Source organism: Hermetia illucens, chromosome 1 (genome assembly GCF_905115235.1).
Source record: "Hermetia illucens chromosome 1, iHerIll2.2.curated.20191125, whole genome shotgun sequence".
Classification (NCBI taxonomy): Eukaryota; Metazoa; Arthropoda; class Insecta; order Diptera; family Stratiomyidae; genus Hermetia; species Hermetia illucens.
This window is the reverse complement of record NC_051849.1, coordinates 132,940,410-132,962,071: the sequence shown is the minus strand read 5'-3', so window position 1 is coordinate 132,962,071 and position 21,662 is coordinate 132,940,410. Positions and strand designations below refer to the sequence as shown.

Below are 21,662 nucleotides of genomic sequence, written 5' to 3'. Positions count from 1 at the left end.
CGGGGAGGCCCGTGCTTAGCATCAAATCTTGAATTTAATTAGTTTACGCGGAGGGAAAGTGTGTGATTTACTCACCAATTTCCGGGCGCAGAAATCTTTGATTTCGTCTTGGCGTGTGGGTCTCCGTCCTTTCGTTCTGGTCCTTCGGAACGGATCCTGCGACTGCCGTCGCAGCGTCAGCCGCCGACGAGCCGAACTTTCACCCGCAATTCACTACGAAACCCCACCGGCGGTAGGAAAATGGGTCGGGCAACGGACTCTGTGGAAACTTTCTCCGCCGTGCGGAATTCGCCTCGGAAATTTCTCCTGGCGCCATCGTTCTCCGCTCGCGGAGAAAGTCTCCACGAACGCAGTGCCTGCGACGAGCTCGGCAGCGGCGCGCAGGAGCAGCAAATGCGGAAGCGCCGACCCGTGCCGTCGCCGCGTGTGACTGGCGAATGCCGTCGAGCGGGGGTGGCGCCCGCCCGCGCGCCCGCAGGGGTCGTGCGTGTGCCCATCGCGAGCAGTTGCTTCGGGTTGCCGCGGAGCCTCATGAAGGGCCGCAGCGGCAACGTGCGCCTCGGCCAGTCAGTCTGTTCCGAGGGCGAACTGTGCGACGACGTGTTTTGAGTGCGGTGCGATCCCGTGCCGACCTGATTCCCAGCGACCACAAGAATTCACCCGCGGGCGAGCCGCTGGCGTGTCTGCTGTGCAGTGACTAGTGAGGCCGTGTGTGGCGGCCAGTGCTTGCGCTCAGTAGTGTCGCGGGCGCCACTGCGTCCACTTGGATGTAGACGACCTTCCTCCTGTCGCAACGGCGATCCTGCACGCTCGGACTCACGAGTGCGTCGGTCATTAATCAGTTGCATGTTAGCTCGAGTACCGCCGCGGATTTCGGCGGACAAGGCGTATATTTCCGATTGTTGTTCTCCCGATTAACGTTTATCCGGTGACACGATTGCATGCTCGAATATTAATTCGCGGTTCGTGGAAAGCGGCGATTTGGACTGTCGCGTGACCTGGCGGGCAGTTCGCATTGTAGGACCAGCCTGGCCGGTCCGTGTTGATTGCGGCCGCCGAGCGTCCTTGCCTCGTTTCGTCTTTACATAACAAGCACACGAACATTTCGGATTTCCTGCCGCCAACTGCCCTCCGCCAACCCCTGCCCGCGGCTAACATGCTCATTATATGGAAAACACTTTCATTTAGTAATTAGCGAAACAAGGACTCGGGCAAGAGGCCAGCTCGACGAGAATTAATTACGCATCCTTCAGGTATGTCAAGTGGCAGCGGAGAGGAGCTGCTCGGCAACATATGGGCCGCAAGCCTACCGCGCTCCGGCGAGCCGACTGCTAAACGAGGGTCCTTGTGCTAGGCTAAAGGCGATCGAGTGGAAAATTAAATATTTATCATCTTCGCTGGGACTCTAGACCGAACCCTCTGAAAATGCTGCGTAATTTTTCAACGGGCCCACCGCTGGCGAGTGCCGTTTCCTGAACCGTTACTGCAAGTAGGGACTAAGTATTATTCCTTAATTCCCTGGTAAGCGGCCGCCCCCGTCCCGAGCTCCGGGCCCCCGCTTCCGCCTCTCGACCTTCCTTTGTTCGCTCGCCCACCACCCCACCCACCGCGTCGGCGGTCGTTCAGTTCTCTGTTTGCTTAGTGGAACTTTCCGTGCCCCAAGAAAAGAATTGTATGCAAAGTGGCCACAGTAGCGCTGACAAAAGAAATATAATAACAAAAGTAAAATCGGAAAGACGCAAGTTTCCCAGCCGGGGCACCCTTGGATGACGATGCAATTTGGAAAGTGAAAGATTTCCCGATTTTATTGTATTTTTATTGTTATAGCGACGAAAGAGGTTACCTGGCCGGTGGCTGGTGTAGGAAGTGGTTTCGCTCCTTGAGCGCTCCTTGCAGAATAAATTAACCCACAAAGGTGAAAAATTACGGTTGAGGCCAGAGTGCTTGTGAATGTGCTTTATACAAAGTTAATTAAAAGTTTGTGTGTTCGCGAGCAGAGTCCAAGAATCAGCGCCAAGATGGAACTGTGGATAAGGGCATTGTTGATGCTCGTGTTCTTGAAAGGTAAGTCCAGTATTCGAGCCTTAATCTAGATTCACCCGGCGACTCGCGCCCTGGTATTCATCGCCAAGAAACCTTGGGCGGCATCAAACAGTCGCCGAAAATAGCAAATATTTCCTGGAATCCTTTCATTATGGGAATAATTTGAATTGCAGGCATATGGCTTCAGCTACGTGTCTGTTCCCTAGACTACTGGCTGTTATTGTGAATGAAGCTGTCGTGGATGCAAAGTTAGAAATTATTCAGTTGGGCGAAACCCGGCAAAATCGGTATTGCTGATATTCTTCGGGTTGAGCGCCCAAAAGAATTTGTTTATGGTGGGACGTAAGGCTGGAGGTCCTGATCGTTCGTGGTGGTTTCATCCTGTATTGGTCTATCTAAATCAGTACTAATTATCTGTATGTTCCTGCTAAATGAACTGGGGGGAGGACGTGGAAAGGGGATCTGGTGATCTGAATGGAGATCGCCTTTTGCTGCATATTTTCTTTACTATTATCTACCGCGAATTCTTTCAGAAACATAGGTCTGCGGGTTTGATGATGGTTGTGGTTTCTCCAATGATGGTGTTTCTCTTCCTTACACTTGCCTATCTACGGTTATCGATACTGTTCCCCATTCGTGTAAAACTGCGAGTTCGTCTTAAACGGGGTAGAAAGTGCGTATTTCCATTTTTTTATGATCATCAGATGTTTAGCAATCGATTAACTGGGTTCAAAATGCTACCTTTTAATAACTTTTTCGAGGGAGGATCCAGCAAGTTTTTACAGAAATTGGGTTCAAATTCTTCAAGCAAAGATACCACTCTGTTTCTTATTTAATGGAGTTAGTTAATCTCTTTGTATTTTCATACAGATCTAGTAATAATTTGCTGGATCTCCTGCTGAGTTATCTGATTTTTTTGGAAATTGTTTCAGCCAACATGTTTTATGAAGCATAAGACATCCACAAAACTTTCCTTTGTAATATTACTTTGTGTTAAATATTTTATTTCTATCACTCTTAATACTATGAAAGTTATAGGCATTCAACAGTGAGATAAGTACAACGATAAGCGTCCATGACGCACCGATATTCGAACCCAGGGAGAAGATCAAGAGGTTGACGCTTAATCAACTCGACGATCATACTGTTCTCTCCTTGATTCCCTTATTGTGGCTTTGCCTCATGGTTCTTCTGTGTTGAGTCATCTACAGCTTTAATCCAAAGGAGTACAAAGTTTTTTTTGGCCCCCTACATGAGGATGGACGATTCCGTATCCTACACAATGACGAAATCTATGAGCGATATCATGACCGTCCAGTTGTGGATAAAATCCGGCTCAATAGGTTACGGTGGGCGGGTCACTTAATCCGTATGGATGAGGATGATCCCACCCGGAAAGTCTATAAGGCCAATATCTATGCTAGAAAAAGAAGACGAGGCAGACCCTGCCTAAGATGGAGCGATGGCGTAGGTCAGGACGCCAGACAGTTTTTAGGGATATTGAATTGGTGGACCTCGGTCCAAAACCGGGATGTGTGGAGTTCCTTATTAAGGCAGGCCTAGACCGGATACCGGTTGTTGCGCCGTTGATGATGATGATAACAAAGTTTTTTTTGGACGAATTGGATTTAAGGCGTCATATATGTAAATATTTATTCGAAAAGTAATATTCACAAAGATCCAATATCAACTTTGTGAAAAATCTGATAATTTCTGTAGGTCTGGTTACTTTGCTATCTTTTATGGTGACTGTGGCAGAATAATAAGTGATCCTTTTTTAAAATCTATTTATTATCTTCAACTATTATAAATAATAAATTTTCAAAATCAGCAAAAGCCAATGAAATACATTTTCGAAGTAATATATTTTCATAGCCGCACCAAGATACTATGATAGATACCTACAGTGGCTCCCAGCTTATTTGATACAGTCACAGCTTTTATTTTCCATCACTGGAATATCAAAACTACGAGATTTATGGATAAATTTTGAATGCATCTGTATTCAATACACGAGTTTCGAATAAGGGGAATCGCAAAAATTGTTGTTTATGGCATTCAGGACTAATGTTTTAGGTAGATTACCGAATTTCAGCTCAAAGCTTATTCGATGTAGTCTTCATCAATGTCAAAAAGCTTTCGTTTGTCGAGCTCAGAGACTTTTTTTTACGAGTTTTTTTGCCGTGTTTGGTTGAGTACAACTATTGTTAAGTGTTCTCGTCATACAACAATGGAGCGGCGTAAAGTGGCAATCTACCGCTTTAAAGAAGGACAGTGTTCGCACAATTGCTGAAATTGTCAATTTAAGAGTATTTTCTCATAAAAATTTATTGGAAAATAAGGACAGAAAATCACCAAATAAGATTTTTAGCGGCCAGGCGAGCGTTGAATTATCTGAAAAATTAAAGTAAACCAAAAGTTATGTGCTCTCAAGTTGGCTAGTAAGGTTCGTAGTGAACAAGGAAAATCGTGCAGTTCTGAAGCAGCCCCACTTGTGCTGCACGACTAACTATGACTGAAACGACCGGGTAGCTGGAAAGACTCTTGTATTTCAATAACAAACACGGAAATCCGATTCGCCTTTGCCAGAGAGCACATAAATAATGACTCTACGTCTTAAAATACCGTAATTTTTGCAAACGAGTAAAAGTTTAACATTTTCGGTTTGTATGGAGTCGGATTTACTGCAAAGTGCCGAAAAACTGGGCGTACAGGAAGATTTCCGCTTCTACTAGGATAATGATCCGCAGCACAGATCCGGAAATGTGCAAATTTGGTTGATTTGGAACTGGTCCCATGTCATGTCAAAACCGGCACAGCCGCCTAATATAAAGGTCATCGAGAATTTACGGGCAATTTAGGATAACAACGTAAGGAAGTATAAGATTTCGAATAGAGAAGACCTTAAGAAAGCCTTGCTGGCAAAAAATACTTCTTATTTTACACAAGAGCTAGTTGCCAATACCAGGATATCAAACTAAATAATAATTATTAGTACACATGTTTTATTTAACAATAATTTGAACTGTATGAAATAAGCTGTGACCTAAAATATTGTACCTGTTTTGGTTTTCACGTTTTTTAGCTCTCAATAGTTCCGTTTTGAAAAGTGAAAATTTTCTAATTAAACAACAACCGTCTTTCTCTAAAATGGCGTTAAAACATTTTTGATGTTGTAAATAGCAAAAACACCAATTTTTCGAAAAGCAAAATTTTAAACAGCTGTGATTCTTATGAAAATTGATTTTATTAGTTAAAAGCAATATCAACAGAATGGAGACCCTTCTTGGAACTTACAATTATACTTATAATTCATTTTGAACATATGAACTTTGTTGAAGTGGGGAGAAATTCCCCAAACGCAATTTTGATGGCCGCTTTGGTGCTAAATTGTTTTTTTCAACAAAACGTGATCCAAATATGGTAGTTCGCTGGCGAGAAGTCTGGTTGATATTCAGGGTGGGGCCTTTATTGGGTATGTATGATTTCGGTCGTTGTCATTAAGCAAAATCACTCCAGCTTTGTTGAAAAATTAATGGCATCTAGAGGGAGGTGAGCGTGAATTCGTGCAAAAAAGGGTAAATTTTGTGAATTCTTCACGACAGAGTTAAAATCAATGCCAACAATTATTCGAAAGAGTCTCGGAAAAAGTAGATTTGTGGTGCCTCTCATAACCCGATGCTGGACCATCTAAAGTAAAAAAGTGAAAGATCTTTCATTAGATGATCGTTTTCCCCAGGTAACGCTGAGAGGGTTTTCGAAATTTTAATTTTTCACTTTGAAGTGAGAATCGCGACTTTTGTGGAAAAACCCGGCTAATTTATTATTGCAAAATAAAAAAATATTAACAAATTTGGAAAAAAACTCTCCAGCGTTATCCTCTTAAATTATGTACAGAAATAGTGTTCAAAATTTCAAAAGGAACGGTGCAGTAATTTTGCAGTTAAAAGGGGTACCGACTTTGTAAACGTTATTTCTGGGAAACACGCTTTGAAGTTTTGAATACAACAAATTTGGAATAAAACTTTCATAAGCCAGTTTTATCGGCGCAGCTTACAATGAATGTTCGATATGGTCCATAAATGATGTTACTATCATTCATGATTCCCGTAGCACCTTTCTGTTCCTGTCTATGACCAATCCTAGTTTCTTCACTCTATTTTTCAACTCCCGGCTCCGCCCGGCTTCTCGCGCCCATTCACGGACGCTTGGTCCACTACTGATTTCCATGCCTTTCATACAGGTTATTAAAGCAAAGAACCTTCATTGAAGACACAGGTTGCCACATAACCTGCAATTCCAACGACGAGGTTCCACTCAAGTGCTTTGGTGAGATTTTCCAAATAAGTTGGTTTGAACATTGTTGTTCTGCGATCTCTGATACGTCACTCCAGGAGGGCATCTTTGCTCAAATCTTCATAGAGAAGCTTGATAGCATCCAAAGCATCCTTGGGAAGAGCACTATACGTGTGTTTGAATGAATCCAATGCATTAGCAGCTGCAGCTTTTAACCATTCAAGCCACGAGCCCGCGCTGAGTCATATATGAGGCGTGATTGCTTAAACGGCTGTATCTTCCTTACTTTTGCTCCAATCCATCTCAAATTTTCTCACACTGCAAAAAATGCAAAAACTTTAAAAGCGTTATCCACACTGAACACAAACCAACCCCTCCCCCCGCCCCTTAATGGTTTCATCACGTTGGCAAAAATTATGCTGGATGACTTTACAAATGTTGCACCTTTTCAAGCTGTTACAAGGGCCGAGAAGCTATGGAATAGTTCATGCCCAATTTGTCTGCAATGTCTCTTACAGATCCACATGTGTCATTCACCGTGTCTTCTCTAAATGCTTTATAAATGTGACTGTTGATACTGCAATATCTCATACCACCATTGCCAAGTGGCTGAGCTTTAGATATCAAAATCGCAATTAATTTCACTTCATTGTGACATATGAAATGAGGCATTTCATCTGAAAATACCTAACACACTGTGCCAAAGGATTGGTGTGAACAGTTTCGACAGTTCCGATATCTCAGAGTACAGATTGCGAAAATTTATTTTTTCGATGGAGATTTGAAACTTGAAATTCCCTTCCAGGCTATCAAATATTTGCTCTTCTTTTGCGGAAACATATTCGGTTTTCTTCAAGCTCAGTTGTTATTTCTAAATTTAAGTGCTATCAAAAGTCCTGTCCAGGAGTCTCTCTCAAGCGTCATATATCAGTCAAATGTTGATCAACACTGCAGACTGCTCCTTCTTTTGCTAGTTTCGAATTTTCTAAAAAAAATTTCCGTAATATCGAGCCATTCCAAAAGGGTTTATTAAATGACTGTTCAGACAATAGAGTCAACGTAACGTGGGTATATTGACGTCTGTCAAGATCTCTCATAGTAAATCTACTATGAGACCCTTTGTTTGTTTGGGGCATTGGCATATCGTTGGCGTCTTCACAACCTCAAGTCGCATTTGCTTTATTTTGAGAACGATGTAACGATGAAAATTTCACTGTACGTTCATTCAGAGTTCTTCAGTTAATCATTGAATAATATACGACATGTCTTATATCATCAAATAAAGACTGCAAATTATTGCTCGAGCGGAATTGAAAGAATTGGCTTTAGGTATGTTTTGATAAATAGTGACTTTGAAATCGCATTATTTCTAAAATTGCGGACTATAGGATACAATAATGTTCAAGAAAAATGGTCAGGGAAGGAAATATCAAGATCATATTTTAATTTTGGAAATCAGCGACACTTTTTGAAGGCAGTTTTGCTTAAATTGCTATTGGGAAAACAATAAAAATAATTATAGAATTGTATCGTCTCGGTCGCTACAGACTTTTCGATCTGGCTCTTAATATTTGTGAGTAGGTTTATTGATCAAATTTTCATTAATCATTACCATCATCATTACCGCGTCATCGGGCCCATTTAGATTCCATTTTTTTTATCAGAAAATATGGCTTGAAAAGCTTCAGAAATTTTTAATTTGAACTGCATAATATAATGCAAATGCCAATATGGCATCCTTTTGACATTGGATTGGAAGTTGATTATTTCTTCATTTTTTTTTATGGCCCTCCAAATTGTGGATCGTGGAAGCTTTTCACTTGCTAAGCAACGGTGTGCTAAGAAGTTTGACGTATTGTTACCATTGTGCACAATTTGCTCTTTAATTCACCTCTTACAATTTTTCCGTCCAGAACGCATATTCACTCAGATTTTTAAAAAAAATTTTAACAATGTAGATACAGCCCGTGAAAATATTTTCTCCATTTTCTTTCAAACACATTATTTTTCGGTAAGTTTTTTATCTCGCGACATTTTACTTTAGTCACACCAACAACATCTAATTGAGCACAAGTTAATTTGCAAACATTTTGGAAATAATCATCATTTTCCCCGGCATGGAAGGCTATTGTAACCAAGGTAAGAATATGAGCAGTTTTTAAACTTCCTCTTGGTGACGTTTGGTGATTTAGTCGATAGGTCATCATGGTAATGATCTTCTCATATAAATAAACTTCAATTTGTTTCTAGTTCCATCTTCTCAGGCCCACCGAAAGGAGGAGCGAATTTCTATTCGGGTGGAAGTTTTTTCAGGAAGCCGGAACAGAACTTGAAGAAAATTAGATTGATTTCGCAATCGAGGGCTTTTCGAAATTGCCGTGATATAAATAATTTCATTTCTGGCTTTTCTTTTAAAATGCGTTATGAAGAAGAGCGTAAGGCTTTACCTCTCTCACACCGAAACAGACAAAGTCTCTAAATTTCAAAAAAGAACGAAAAAGCTGATTGACAGTTTCGTCCAGGGTAGAGACAACTCATCAAACGCTGCCTCACCTCTGCCCAGGGAGCAGCGTGACCGAAAGTAACGATAGATGGAAATCGCTTCACCTAAATATAATCGCAAACACATAATGGGTACGAATTATATTCAAGTGAAATCCGTCAGTCCAGACCTAAGCCAGGCCGAAGTAAATTTTTGTTCAGGATGCTGGGAGTCCTGAGCTCGCACCCACTTGGTGACGGACCGGACCCGCTACTTTCTTTTTCCAACCAATTCAGTCATTTAGACGTCTTCCATTTTTAAAGGAAGTGAAATGAATGTGGAGACTTTACGGGTTTCGTTTCAAATTTGTTATGACGTAGCTTATCCTAGATGTGGATTTCCTATTGCCTTTTTTTGACATTTTATTTTTCAATGAGACTGCTCCTGTTTCATTATTGTTATTGATCTTTTTCAATCAATTTTTGGTCTGTCATATATAGCTTATAAATATACTTCAATTTCAGGTGTGACAATTTCTAGATATTTATTAATTGAAAAAAATAATATTACGAGCCACTTAACAGTAATGTTTTTTTTTTTTTTTGAATTTTTGTACCGCTCCATTAAAAACGCTGCTTTGTCTAAAGTCTGCAAATGCAGTTATGTCATAACGAAGATCATGTTGAAACTATTCCGTGCTAGTGCCCATTCTATATGTAAAACAAATTTATATTAAAATCGGTTTACTGTCTGTCTGCCTATCGGTTTGTCTGCCACGCGCACTTTTCTTAGAAACCGTTATACCGATTGGAATAAATTTTGGTAGGAGGGTGGAAACTGTGAACGCTTATGCATATAGAGCGTTACCTCGGTCTATATGGAAACTGTGGGAGGTCTCCATACATGGAAAGGGGTTTGTAATTTTTTTTATCACCAAGTATAATCATGTGGGGTCTCGATTAGTACTTTTCAATGCCGGCCTCAGCTCATTTAATGCAAAAGGGAGGAGGGCGAACGCTGGAAAGTGGTCCTTTCTTTCACGGACCTCTTCTTAATACCTACTAGCTGCTACTCTACAGTGCCCAGACTCCGAAATACTCCCCATACCGATATCTGTTTAAATAAATTTAATATTACTATCTTTTTTAGTAATTTACTGTAGAGCCCCTTAAGTTCATGCTAGAATCATGAAATGTTGCAGAAATATAAGCTCTAAGCATATTCCTACCAAGTTTGATGAAAATCGCACTATAAAGTTATAGTAGGTCAAAATGGTGCAAATTCTAAGACTCTGAATGTCAGTATCACGTGAAAGTGAATATTCCGACATAATGATATCGTAATGATGCTAGCTGCAAATGGAACAAATGTTGACGAAAATATTTTTATATAAGAAATACACAAAACCTTTCATACCTGAAGCGTCCAGCTTCCCGTTTCCGGATTTGTTAAGTAGTAAAAGTGTAATTGTAAGATTAAAAGTTATATCATGTCACGTCAGTGACAGCTATGAGGCGAGGTCAAAATCTCAAAATGTGTGCCCAAAAAATGGAACAGGTCTCGTTCTCAGAGACTACCCAACCGAAAAATCTGAAAAAAAATCGCAGTGGTGCACCCCTACAAAATCTAGGCCTCAAAATACATCCCGTTCGAATATCTCCACAAATAAAAATAATATCAATATTTTGGAAATTTATCCGAAACCCCCCTTAAGTTTATCTTAGAAGTACAGTGGCTTTAGTTTAGGCGATAATATAGAACATAACCCGTTTGAACACAATCCAATTATTAACAAAGTTATTGAAAGTCAAAGTATTGCATTTCATGTAAATTTATTGCACCCTAAGAAGTGTATGATGTCATCATCATACGCATAAAGTGAACTTATATAAACGGAGGGTGGCCCTAGAACTCTTTCGTTTTTCTTTTTAGCTTATTTGAACATCAATATCAATTACTGGAGGCAGACATGTGTGTGTATACGTATATGCTACTGAAATTTGTGGGTAGTGTTTAATAAGATGGACGTGTACGTATATATGCTTTCGTGCACAGAGTAAACTGGAAATGCGAGAGGATCAATTTTGCGTACAATATTTATGTCTTTAATTTGTATGTTTTGTTTGGCAATATATGACGGAATATTTTGCATTCCTAGCTATGTATAATACCAATGGAAAACCGTGTACAGAGAGTTGCTCACATAATATGAACACAAAATCTTTATATGATGAAAGCGCCGAGCTTCCGGTTTTCCGACATATTTTAATAGGTTTTTATGCCATTCAATCAGTTTGATAGAAGTTTACATAAAGCTGGCTCGGCCTTTTTAACTTATGTAACTTCCGCGTCGGTCATTGGCCTGAGAATAATTGCTTTTGACGCATTGTATGTGAAGGTTAATATTTGATGGAAATATCACCCTCACCTTTTACTAATTTTGGTGGGGTGTCTGATGACGCTTCCTTCTTCCTTTCTGTGGACGCTTACGTTGGATTTATGTCGCCTTCGCAATAATTTCATTGTAAAGTATGCAGCTCTTCATACGTTCTACGCCATATTTTCATTCAGGCCCATAAGTTCGTCATTATTTCATTTGCCCTGTTTCTGACAGCATATTTTCTCGGCTTACCTTCGGCGGTCATCATTTTGTGTTTGGTTCGGATGGCTCGTTTGATGTGCTTCCTGTAAACCTCCCTCTTTTTGTTAAGGAGCTCTCAACACTCGTCATCAAGCCATCCATTTCAAGATATTTGTTATTGATGAAATGTAATAGACATTTTGAGCTGAAGATTTGATTTGCTCCTTTACCTTTGCCGACATTTCTTGGACGTTATTTCCTTCCGTTTGGAGATATTTTCGATGGCGTTTTTCAAGTAAATTTATATGTAGCCACGATTGAGCTATCCTTTTGTTTTTCAATGTCTAAATTTAGTATTTCAGCTCTTTGTGTTTTTCTGTTTTGACTATACGACGACCGTTTTACTGTAATGAATTCTGATTAAGGAATGGCCGAAATCATAGTTTCCTCCACGTTGCTTTGCAGCTCCTTTTCTCGGTGACAACATGACCTTTGATAAAATGTGTGGCCACCGCCAATGCTCATGTTTTCTTTTGTATGTGCAGACGCAGGAGGCATGCTAAAATTGAAACTATATTTTCAGTGAAGCGAAGATGATCTTATCTCACGTCCAATTTTCGCACATGCTAAACCATTTTCACGTCGTTTGGGGCAAACTGAGGAAGATGTACGTATGTAATACGTCTCCCTCGTCACAACAAAAACAAGCACTGATTTTTCGCAAGTTTTCATGGCGTAAAGAACGTATACACTTGCATGCGACTAATTTCACTCTGTAACCTTTCTATTTTTGTGTAGCATCAATATGTTGATATTATACCTTGATTTAGAATTTCGAAAATTTCATCATCCTCTTGTTTTGTGAATAAATCGAACATTTCCGAATCTTCCTCGTTTGCTTGAGCCCTTGTCCCGGTCAAAAGCGGGGTCGGCTCGCCGTTATCGGTTGCGCCATGGGAAAGCATCAATTCCCATCTGCAAGTTTCTCGTTCCTTGAGGCGGTACCGTAAATTCTGTCCCTTTCTCCTAACTAATTTCTCTGTGCACATTTCATGTATTGGTACATAAGGGGAAACGATCTAACTTATCCGGCCCAGAGTATTCGCTACCCTCTCTTGTTAGCAGCAGTTACAACCTAAACCTAGAAGTTATATATAGCTCTGCAGCAATTATTGCATTCATATTCAAATCTTTAAATACACTGCAGTTGTACCAATTAATCGTCGTGCGTATCTAGATTAGGATAATGCTCTATAAGTCGATTTATGTGTTAGAACTAGGCTTTGATTTAAATAGTCCTAGCTAACTATTATACGAAGTTTGAAGTTCTATTAAAGTGTCAATACGATCACTTATGAAAACACTGAAAAAATTGTTCAGTTAGAAAATCCAGTTGGTAAATTTAGATATTTATTACACGGTTTTGAGGAAATGAAAGTAAATCAGAAGTACCACCTGAAATTCAGGCTTATAGCCACTTACTGGCTTCCGAAGTCTGAGATGAAGTAGTGAAAAGGAGTTAAGTAAACAAGTTCAGACAAATCATATTTTTTCATTGTCAGTCCTCAAAATTATTGGGTAGACCAAAAATAGTGTTCCCTGGGGGAAAGATACATGTAGTCTTTATTAAGGACTGTCAGTGCTAAAAAATCGGGAGAATTTTAGAAATTCTTTCAAATCTACAACGGAATAACATGAAGCAAAACCTGTTGTTATAAAAATACATAAAACTCTTCATTTGTTTCAAAGATCTCATGAGATTTGCCAAATATCATTTGGCCAATCCTGGTGTTTTCGACGAGTTTTTTTGTAACTTCTAAGATTTAGTAGAAAACGAGCAGGCTTTGTTGCACCATCACGCAAGAGCGAACAGCATAATATAGTAGTGGGGTTGTCTAATATTTGGGACCTTGGATTTCGAAGAAATGGGAGAATGTTTAAAAATATTTTTCAGAACGAAGGATTAAGAACCCGACCTTTTCCGTGTTTTAACAAGCTGATGTGCCATTTTACGAAGAAAGAGCGATGTTAGGGCAACCCATTAATGTTTGTTGTAATTTTGTTTCTCTAATTTAAAAAAACACTGAGTGAGAATGGAAAAGTGATTAGAATGGGTTAACAGTGACTAACCTAAGGTTGTCAGCAGAAAAATCTTCACAAGCAATTCAAGCAACATGCAATGATGGGAGCCGATTATATTATATGTTGCCATTTTGTAATATGCCATTCAATAAGTTCTTAGGATACCTAATAAAACAATAAATTTTTGACAAAATTCGACCACACTGATCCATATAGTCTCCTTCAATGGTGATATATTCATCCCAATACTTACTTAATATTTTAATATCATTATTCTTGATCTTGGAAAACAATGCTTCATTGCAGCCAAATATCTTCAGATAAAAACCGCTGGTACTCATATTTAGAGAATATGGTTGATCGGGAAGCAATTAAAGTGTAATTCCAGCAATTTTGACGCTCTTGCTAAAAGACCAAAGATTAAAAGAGCAAAACCGTTTACTCCAGAAGGGAGTGAACAGGGTACATAAAATTGGTGTTGTTTTTCATTATTTCTTTTTTCAATCGCATCATTAACGCCATCTAATCTCCGAGATTAATGGTTCTTATTTTCCAAATGTAACCGATAAATAAAATATCGTGCACATCCCCAAAAAGTGAAGCCAACACATTACCAACTGACACTTGCGTTTGTGGTTGTTCTTGGTGGATTTCACCCTTTACTACTCAGCTGACAGCTGGTTAGACTGATGATGATCCTCACTTAATCTACTGTCGGATAGAAATTTTTAAGGTTTTTATAAACCAGCTGGATCATTTGCAACCTGTTCAGTTACAAATTAGGATATATTAGAAAAAACATTTGACATTTAAAGTTTGCCTAAATCACACACTCCCATAAATCGCTATAGCAAATAGTTAACTTGTGCTTAATACTGCAGGGACGGGACTGCTAGAGTCATAGCAAAGTGTTCCCGTTATCATTTCATTTTCAAAATAATTTTTATTTAAAACAAATGTTGGACAGTAATAATATAGATCGAGAAAAATGAATGAAAAAATCTTATAATCTAACAAGGAAAAATGGAATAAACATTATGACCACTGTGGAAACTCAAAGCTTTTTACTAATAAATAACAAACTATAGTTAATATTACAAAATACATTACATTGAAAAATAATATGTAAGTTATCGGGAAATGGTAAAAAACCGGACAAAGTTAGCTTTGTCTTGTTGATGAACAAAAAAATTAAAAGAAATTCCCTAACTTAATTCTGTACTTTATATCTTAAAAAAACTAGTTCTGAAATTTACATTTATTCTTAAGGCTAGTACAAAAATATATACAATCTATTTATCTTAAAGCTAATAAAATGAATGATATATGTATTTAAAGATATTCTCATATTTCACTTTTTTTTCTTTTTTGATGAACGAAATGAACACAATACATTATAATAAAATATAGAATTCATAACGACCGGAGGTGAAAGTAACACCGTATAACATTTATATTATTTACATAATCCCACCAAGAAACAAATGGCAGAACTGAGTACAGCCGCCGCTAACCGGCATCCCACAGGCACCAGTACCAGAGTTTCTCTGTTTTATCTCGCTTAATATAAATTGCTCTCGCTCTAGAGTATCTCCTCTCGAATCCCGGAACCCCCACAGTCAAGTTCGGGGGGTATTCTATCCTTTTGTCCGTGACCCGCCTATGTATATGATACATAACCGGACCACCGGCAGAATCAAGAATAAGACCATTCCTGTCAAGATACATGAACGCTTCGGGAGGAATGAAGCCTGAGAGAGTTTTCTCGAAATACCCATCATTTGGATAGAACGGCTGCGAAACCCAAGACATTTTTTAAAGTTTGGGTGTTAAGCCCTAAACGAGGGGTCCGTGGACCAAAAAAGAGGGAGTAAGTTGCTCCCCATTTGGTTCGGTGCGACATTAAGTTGATGCGGACTTAGGACCCAACCACTCTCAAAAAAAAATATTTTCAGCTCTGGCCAAGCTCTGGTCAGTAAGGCGGATTTGCGCTCAAAATAATTCGTAGGCGTGTAGTGTTCTGCGAATTATATAGAGGACTTACCATCTGCGAGCCGCTTCGGTCACGCTGCTCCGTGGGAGGTGAGGCAGCGTCTGACGATTTGCCTCTGTCCTGGTAAGAAACCGTAAAGCCGTCATCGCCTGAGATCCTTATTTTCTCCATTTGGCTAGCACTCAAATTAAACCAGATAGGACACCCGTAGGTGAGCACCGGTCTAACCAAAGTAAGATAGCAAATAATCTTAACCTTCCGGCAAAGATGTGCAGCGTAAAAGAATCTTCGAAGAGACATGAATGCCTCGCGAGCGCTTTCTGACGCGACTTTAACGTGTTCGTTAAATTGGACACGCTCGTCAAGACACCTAGGTATCTAACACGCTTCTTATGAGGAATGCGCTCAGAACTATCCTCGTTCGTGACAATGTGGAAATCTCTCCAATTCCTTTTCAAGTTCCTACTGGCGTACGCCAAGCAATTTCGAAACAGAATCGTTTCACACTTTTGTGCATTGATTTTCATCCGCCAACTGTTCGTGAAGAACTTAATATCATTGAACATCTTCTGAAGTTCAACTTGCACCTCAGTTACTTTCTTGTGTGCCGTGTAGATCGTCAGCAAAGGCAACTAACGACCTTTTAGGAGATTTATTAAACTCGAACGAGTTGAGTAATTCGCGGGCAGATGTTGCGAACAGTATAGGTGCAGTCCCTGTAACTTGCTGTAGTCCATTCAGATATTGTCGTGAAATTCTCTACTAGTAGTGAGATTTCCGTCCGTAATGACAAAGCACTTGGAATACAGCATATTACACATTGTCGCTACGAAGTGGCTGGCAAACTCATTCTTCAGGAGCCTGAAAATCAGACGGTATCAAAGGCCTTCTCCATGTCTATAAAGCAAGCGCCTACGCACTCACCATTGTTAATCCGCCACAAATGTCAGACGATACCTTCGATTGTCGAATCGAAATCCGAATTGGGCATTCGACAATAATTCCTTCTTGATATGCCCGTTCAAGGCTTTCACCCCGTTATCATATCAGAACGATTGCCTGTTTATAGCAATTCTCTTCCGAATAAGTTCTCTATTTTAGTAAATTTAATTTCAACGGCATCCACCCTGTTGATTCTGCACTGGGGGAAAGGTCATGAGCAATAAAAGCCACCCCCGGTAATCAAGACGAAGATATTATAGTAATGGGATAATACGCTATAATTAAACCTGAAGTGAGGATAGTTTCGATTTCACCCGGAACATGCCCATGGCCGAGAAAATGGTGTATTTGATCAAGGCAAACTGATGCCATAATACTAAATTCTGTATAAGATAGGATTTCTTCTAAGGCTTTTATGAAATTGCGTTGTACTGTTCATAATCTACATTCACCTCCGTTTGCTCGGCGGTTTTGCACCCAGAGGCTATAATTTTGAAACTTAGAGGCACTGTTTGGTAAAGATTTCTATCCATCTAGTAGATTTCCAAAGTATGTTAGGTAATTCGACATGTTGCCCTTCAAGCTCCTGGTTTTCACCAGGCTTAGAATGGTTTTTAGAGTTTTTGGCTATTGATCTTTTCTGGTGGTAGCTTCGGTTTTTTTTTGTTTTAGTTTCGGTTTTTTTTTGTTTTAGTTTCGGTTTTTTAAGCCTTTCTTTCCTACATGCTTGCTCAAAGCATAGAACTATTAATTGAAGTCAGGTCTGATTCCTTCTGTGGGGGCGTAATATTTCCCATATTACCTTATACTGATTTTAGTGCCTTTTGTTGCCATGAATTCCGAAGTTTTTTGCTATGAGGTCCGTTTTTTACCTGAAAATGTTCTAGTCTCGTTATCCGACATAAATAGGAATAATTTTTCGCAGCAGTTCGAATATCGAATATCTATTCAGGTTTGCTCTGTTTATTCTAATTGCGCTTTTTCTTACAACTTAACGGTTCTTTAGATATGTCCATATATTTGAGAAGTTATGTTCGGTCGTATTTGCAATTATTTTTTCCTCATTTTAATATCGACAGAACAAAAGTGGAACTTTATTTGCAATGTTTTCACCTATAAAATTGCCTCTAGAGCAATATCTCAATTGGCAGAAGGGAGTTCTGAAAATATGTTTGACTTTCTGTCAAAAAAAAGGAAGATGATATCATTCAAATATCAACGAGAACAGCTATACAGTCTCTTCTTTTAGTAAAATTAGTCGTATTAAATCGTTGAATATGTAACCTTGATGGTCGGTCATTGATCGATAAATTGACATACATGGTGAACTGCTGCTTGCTCTCACAATAACGTCGTGAAAGGTCATGGTGTAAGGCATTTGCTTGGCCTCCTCTTTGAGGGGCTTAAGTACTATTGGCTTTATGCATAAATAAGTGATTTACACTTGGAAGCTTTTGTCCTACTTGGATAGAGTGCAATGTAGACATAAAGCCAGCAGTTCTGAAATCAAAACACACTTTGTTCAGAATTAACGCCTTGGGTTCTGTGCTTACTTTCCATATGAACAACAATCTTCGCAACGTAACTTACCAATATTTAACATCTATCTATCTACCTATCTATGAATCTGTATGATTGATCCACATTAATTTTTCACTATATTTACACTGTTATCTAGTAAGTAATGTTAATTGTTTTCTAATCACTTGGTAATCAACCTTTTCTAATTGCTGGGAATTTCGCTCGATTGCTTTGGAAATCCAGCTCCCCAATAATAGGGGAAATTCAGTAATTACGTTACTGCGAATGTTCGATTCAAGTCCACATTCAGTCAACAAATGTAAAGTAGTATATTCTGTACGAATCAGGGAGTTGTTGGTTATTTTTCTGGATCCTCTTTCAAAACTTTTCCAAATACTTTTAAGGAAGTTTTATAATTTTCACAATCAGAAATATTGGGAGATATGGTCACAGCATCTGTCTGTAAGTGCAACTGTTTTAGATAGTTAATTATAATTTGGTGTAACCGTTGCTTGTATATCTTGCTCACCGATCTTTTTGATACGTATTTTGAAAAATGGAGTTTGAAACGTTGTGCATTATACTCCTTGAAAATTATTTAAATTTCAAAAGGCCACACATAAGTCTGCTTCCTTATAGATTCTATACATACCTATAATCTACTTGAAATGTGAACAAACATCTGCTTTTCAAGAAAGCAAGGAAAACTGCGTTAAATGCTCCATAACTGCCACTGAATGCTTCATAACGCTAATGCTACATCCATGCTAAATGTTGCCTAACCTCCATCTTTGAAATCATTGGAAAGAAAAATAATTCGGTGTAAATGAAATTTTCAAGAAATATATAGTTCAAATGCAATATAAACTAGGAACCGAAATGTTTTGAACCGCCTAATTAGGTATAACACTTCAAAAGGGCTCCCTTATGGGTGTGCCTTTTTCGGAGTTCTTGAGGAATACGTTCCCTTGACTTGTAAATTCATTAAATAGTATAACATTTTTGTTGTAACATAATCGTAGAATTTACTAAGATGGATTCGATTTTCATCGGATGAAGTTGTTTGAAATTTAATGAACTCAGAAAGTTAATTGCATTCGAGGAATTAAGGAAATTTTGCATGAATGGTGTAGACAAAAGGACTTCACTAAAAGCAGTCAATAGAATTTTTTGAAAAAAAAATGAAGCTTGAATAGAAATATTTAATATAGTGAGTATGGTGTGTCCCGTTATAACAAATATTAGGTTTTTTAGAAATGTTTGACAATTTTGGTTAATAATATGATTGTGCCAGGCCCACTCCTAATAAATTTGCCCTCTCTTGTAGTTGGAGTAAGGAAAAAATAACACAATATATGGTGAAGGCTTATGGTTCTGAGGAATGAGAACATTCTCTAAGGGCTAGGGTTCATGCTTTAGGAAGAGAACTTGGAAAACAGGTCAACTTGGTAAAAAAAAGCTGTGCAAACAGAAAAATATACCAATCTTGGGAGTCTAATCGCAATAGTGAATAAGTTTTTGTAGTTTTGGTTGCTCCGCCGTGCTTTTCAATAGGTGCTTGCGGATCGTTTTGACGTCCATATGCTCTAGATGACTTTCCCACTGAAACTTTCGCATTATAATAGCGATGCTGGTTTCGCTATTTCGCTGTCGGCGAGGAAAAATTTCATTTTATACTGCATAGAAGCGAGCGCGATCTTCCCCTTTGGGGCACTACAAACTTTAAACGCGTTTTTCTCGAAACACAATTTTCTGGCCCGCATCGTAACAATCTGGAATAACTACTCGCCCGATATACATCAAATTTCTTCTGCATAGTTATACATCATTTTTCTATTGCATGAACTTTTAGCCTTAAAGAATTTTTCAGCATTTGGGCAGTTGTCAATAAAAAAAAATTGCTAAATTTTGATGTGTACCAAACCCCGGAAAACCCAAATTTTTGTCTAAGTGTAGGTTCATGCAGTAACTTTAACTTAAAGCTAATAGAAATGTTCATATGCTTTGGTTTCCGAATGGCTATTTTGACTCGATTTTACGGGATACAGATTTTCTTTTTCGACGAGCAGCACTGCAGAGCCGGAAGAGTGCAGACTTTGTTTCGTTTTTTTAGTTGCGTTTTATCATTAGAATCTCAATTTGAAACCAGAATAAATAAGCAGTGAAATTGATATTTCTTCGGTTTTGTAAAAAGTATTTATCATGCGAACTTTAAAAGTGGGCTGTCCCTTAAGGGAGTACTATCAACTGATTTCTTAAATATGGGACTTGTTAATAACTAAATTTGTACAGATACTGGTATCGCGTATATTTCGAAGCTCAGATCTTTTATAGATGCACAATCTTGATTTCCCTGGTCTGGTAGTTTAATGAGACCTGTCAAAGCTTCAAAACTGGCGTTTTGACTTCTTGTTAGTGCATTTTTCAATCAATTTCAAAGGTTCTAAGAAGTATCAAACGACACCTTTCATTTGATTTTCCAGATGACCTAATTTGAGGAAAAAATATCCTATCTACCTCTTTCACATATTCGCGAAGTTCGCCTTAAAGAAGGCACAAAATGATTATGAAGCGTGTTGGTGTGGTGAACAAATTACCTGCCGGTTGGGCGAACAAGCAGGCAGACCGCCAGTAAATCCAATACAATCAAATCAAATCATAGAATCTATAAAATTATCAAAACAAAATTCATTGGCGCAACAATCCATACTGGAGCCGGGTCTTGAAGTGTGTTAAAGCACTTCATTCAAGACAGTAACGGTACACTACAGGATTATAGTACCCTGTAGGAGGCAGTGCGGTCAGCATTGCGCTCAGGATTTAGTACACTGTAGGAGGCAATGTGGTCAGCATTGCGCTTGCCAGAGATTATTACCCTGATTTGACTCAGGCACTCATTCACAGCTAGGTCGACTGGTATCCGACCTCAAATCACGATACAAATTTCACTGCCACCAGTGAGATTCGAACCGCGACCTTCCCTACGACAGCCTTGCGCTCTACCCACGCAGCTATCCGTTGAGCAATATTAATTTGTACTCATAATGAAATACTGATAGATTACAACTTCCAAAACGCGACGGGGCCACATTTTTAGGTATTTTAAGTGTTTGAGAGCTCTCAACTATGCACTTCGGGTTCGAATCCTGTTTGGGTCATAAATATTTTTGTTTGCCTTTAACCCAAATTTGCTGCTGAAGTTTGTATGTATGAAAATTTAACTGAAGCATTGTCTCATTGAAAGTGCAAATTTATTTATAAATATTCAAACTTGATTTTGAAGATAAACCATTAATTCAGGGGTATACATACAAAAGAAAAATATTTAATAAACTTTAAAAATTTATGGAAATATATGAAAATGTAAGTTATATACCTACTTAATAGCTCCCACTTTTGAATCAGGCCCACAATTATTCCATAGCGCTTAGTTTCAATGCCATAACTCGCCGCTTAATTTTTGCCCATAAATTTTCAATTGGATTTAAATTCAGGCTTTGTGCAGGCCACTGCTGTACAAATCGCGATTTATAACATGACGCGTTGCCATTTTTGCAAAAAATGACAACGGAAAATTTTCCAAGCATGGTAGAAGGTGCTTCGATAACAAATAGGTAGGCTATACCGTCAAGTTTTACCTTGGCTTAGACAATAGGCCCGACTCCATGCTGAAACAACCGCATACCATTAGACTTCCGCCACCAGATTTCACCATTTTCCTG

General features: G+C 38.9%; 1 protein-coding gene across 1 annotated transcript in view; it reads left to right on the top strand.

The window, feature by feature from the left end:
- The first annotated feature begins 535 nt into the window (after positions 1–535).
- LOC119646743 overlaps positions 536–21,662 on the top strand; it is a 302,554-nt gene continuing 281,427 nt past the window's right edge. The window contains exon 1 of the mRNA XM_038047322.1: positions 536–2,064. Coding sequence (XP_037903250.1) covers positions 2,019–2,064 — 46 coding nt within the window. The 5' untranslated portion in view covers positions 536–2,018. The remainder of the gene's footprint in view (positions 2,065–21,662) is intronic.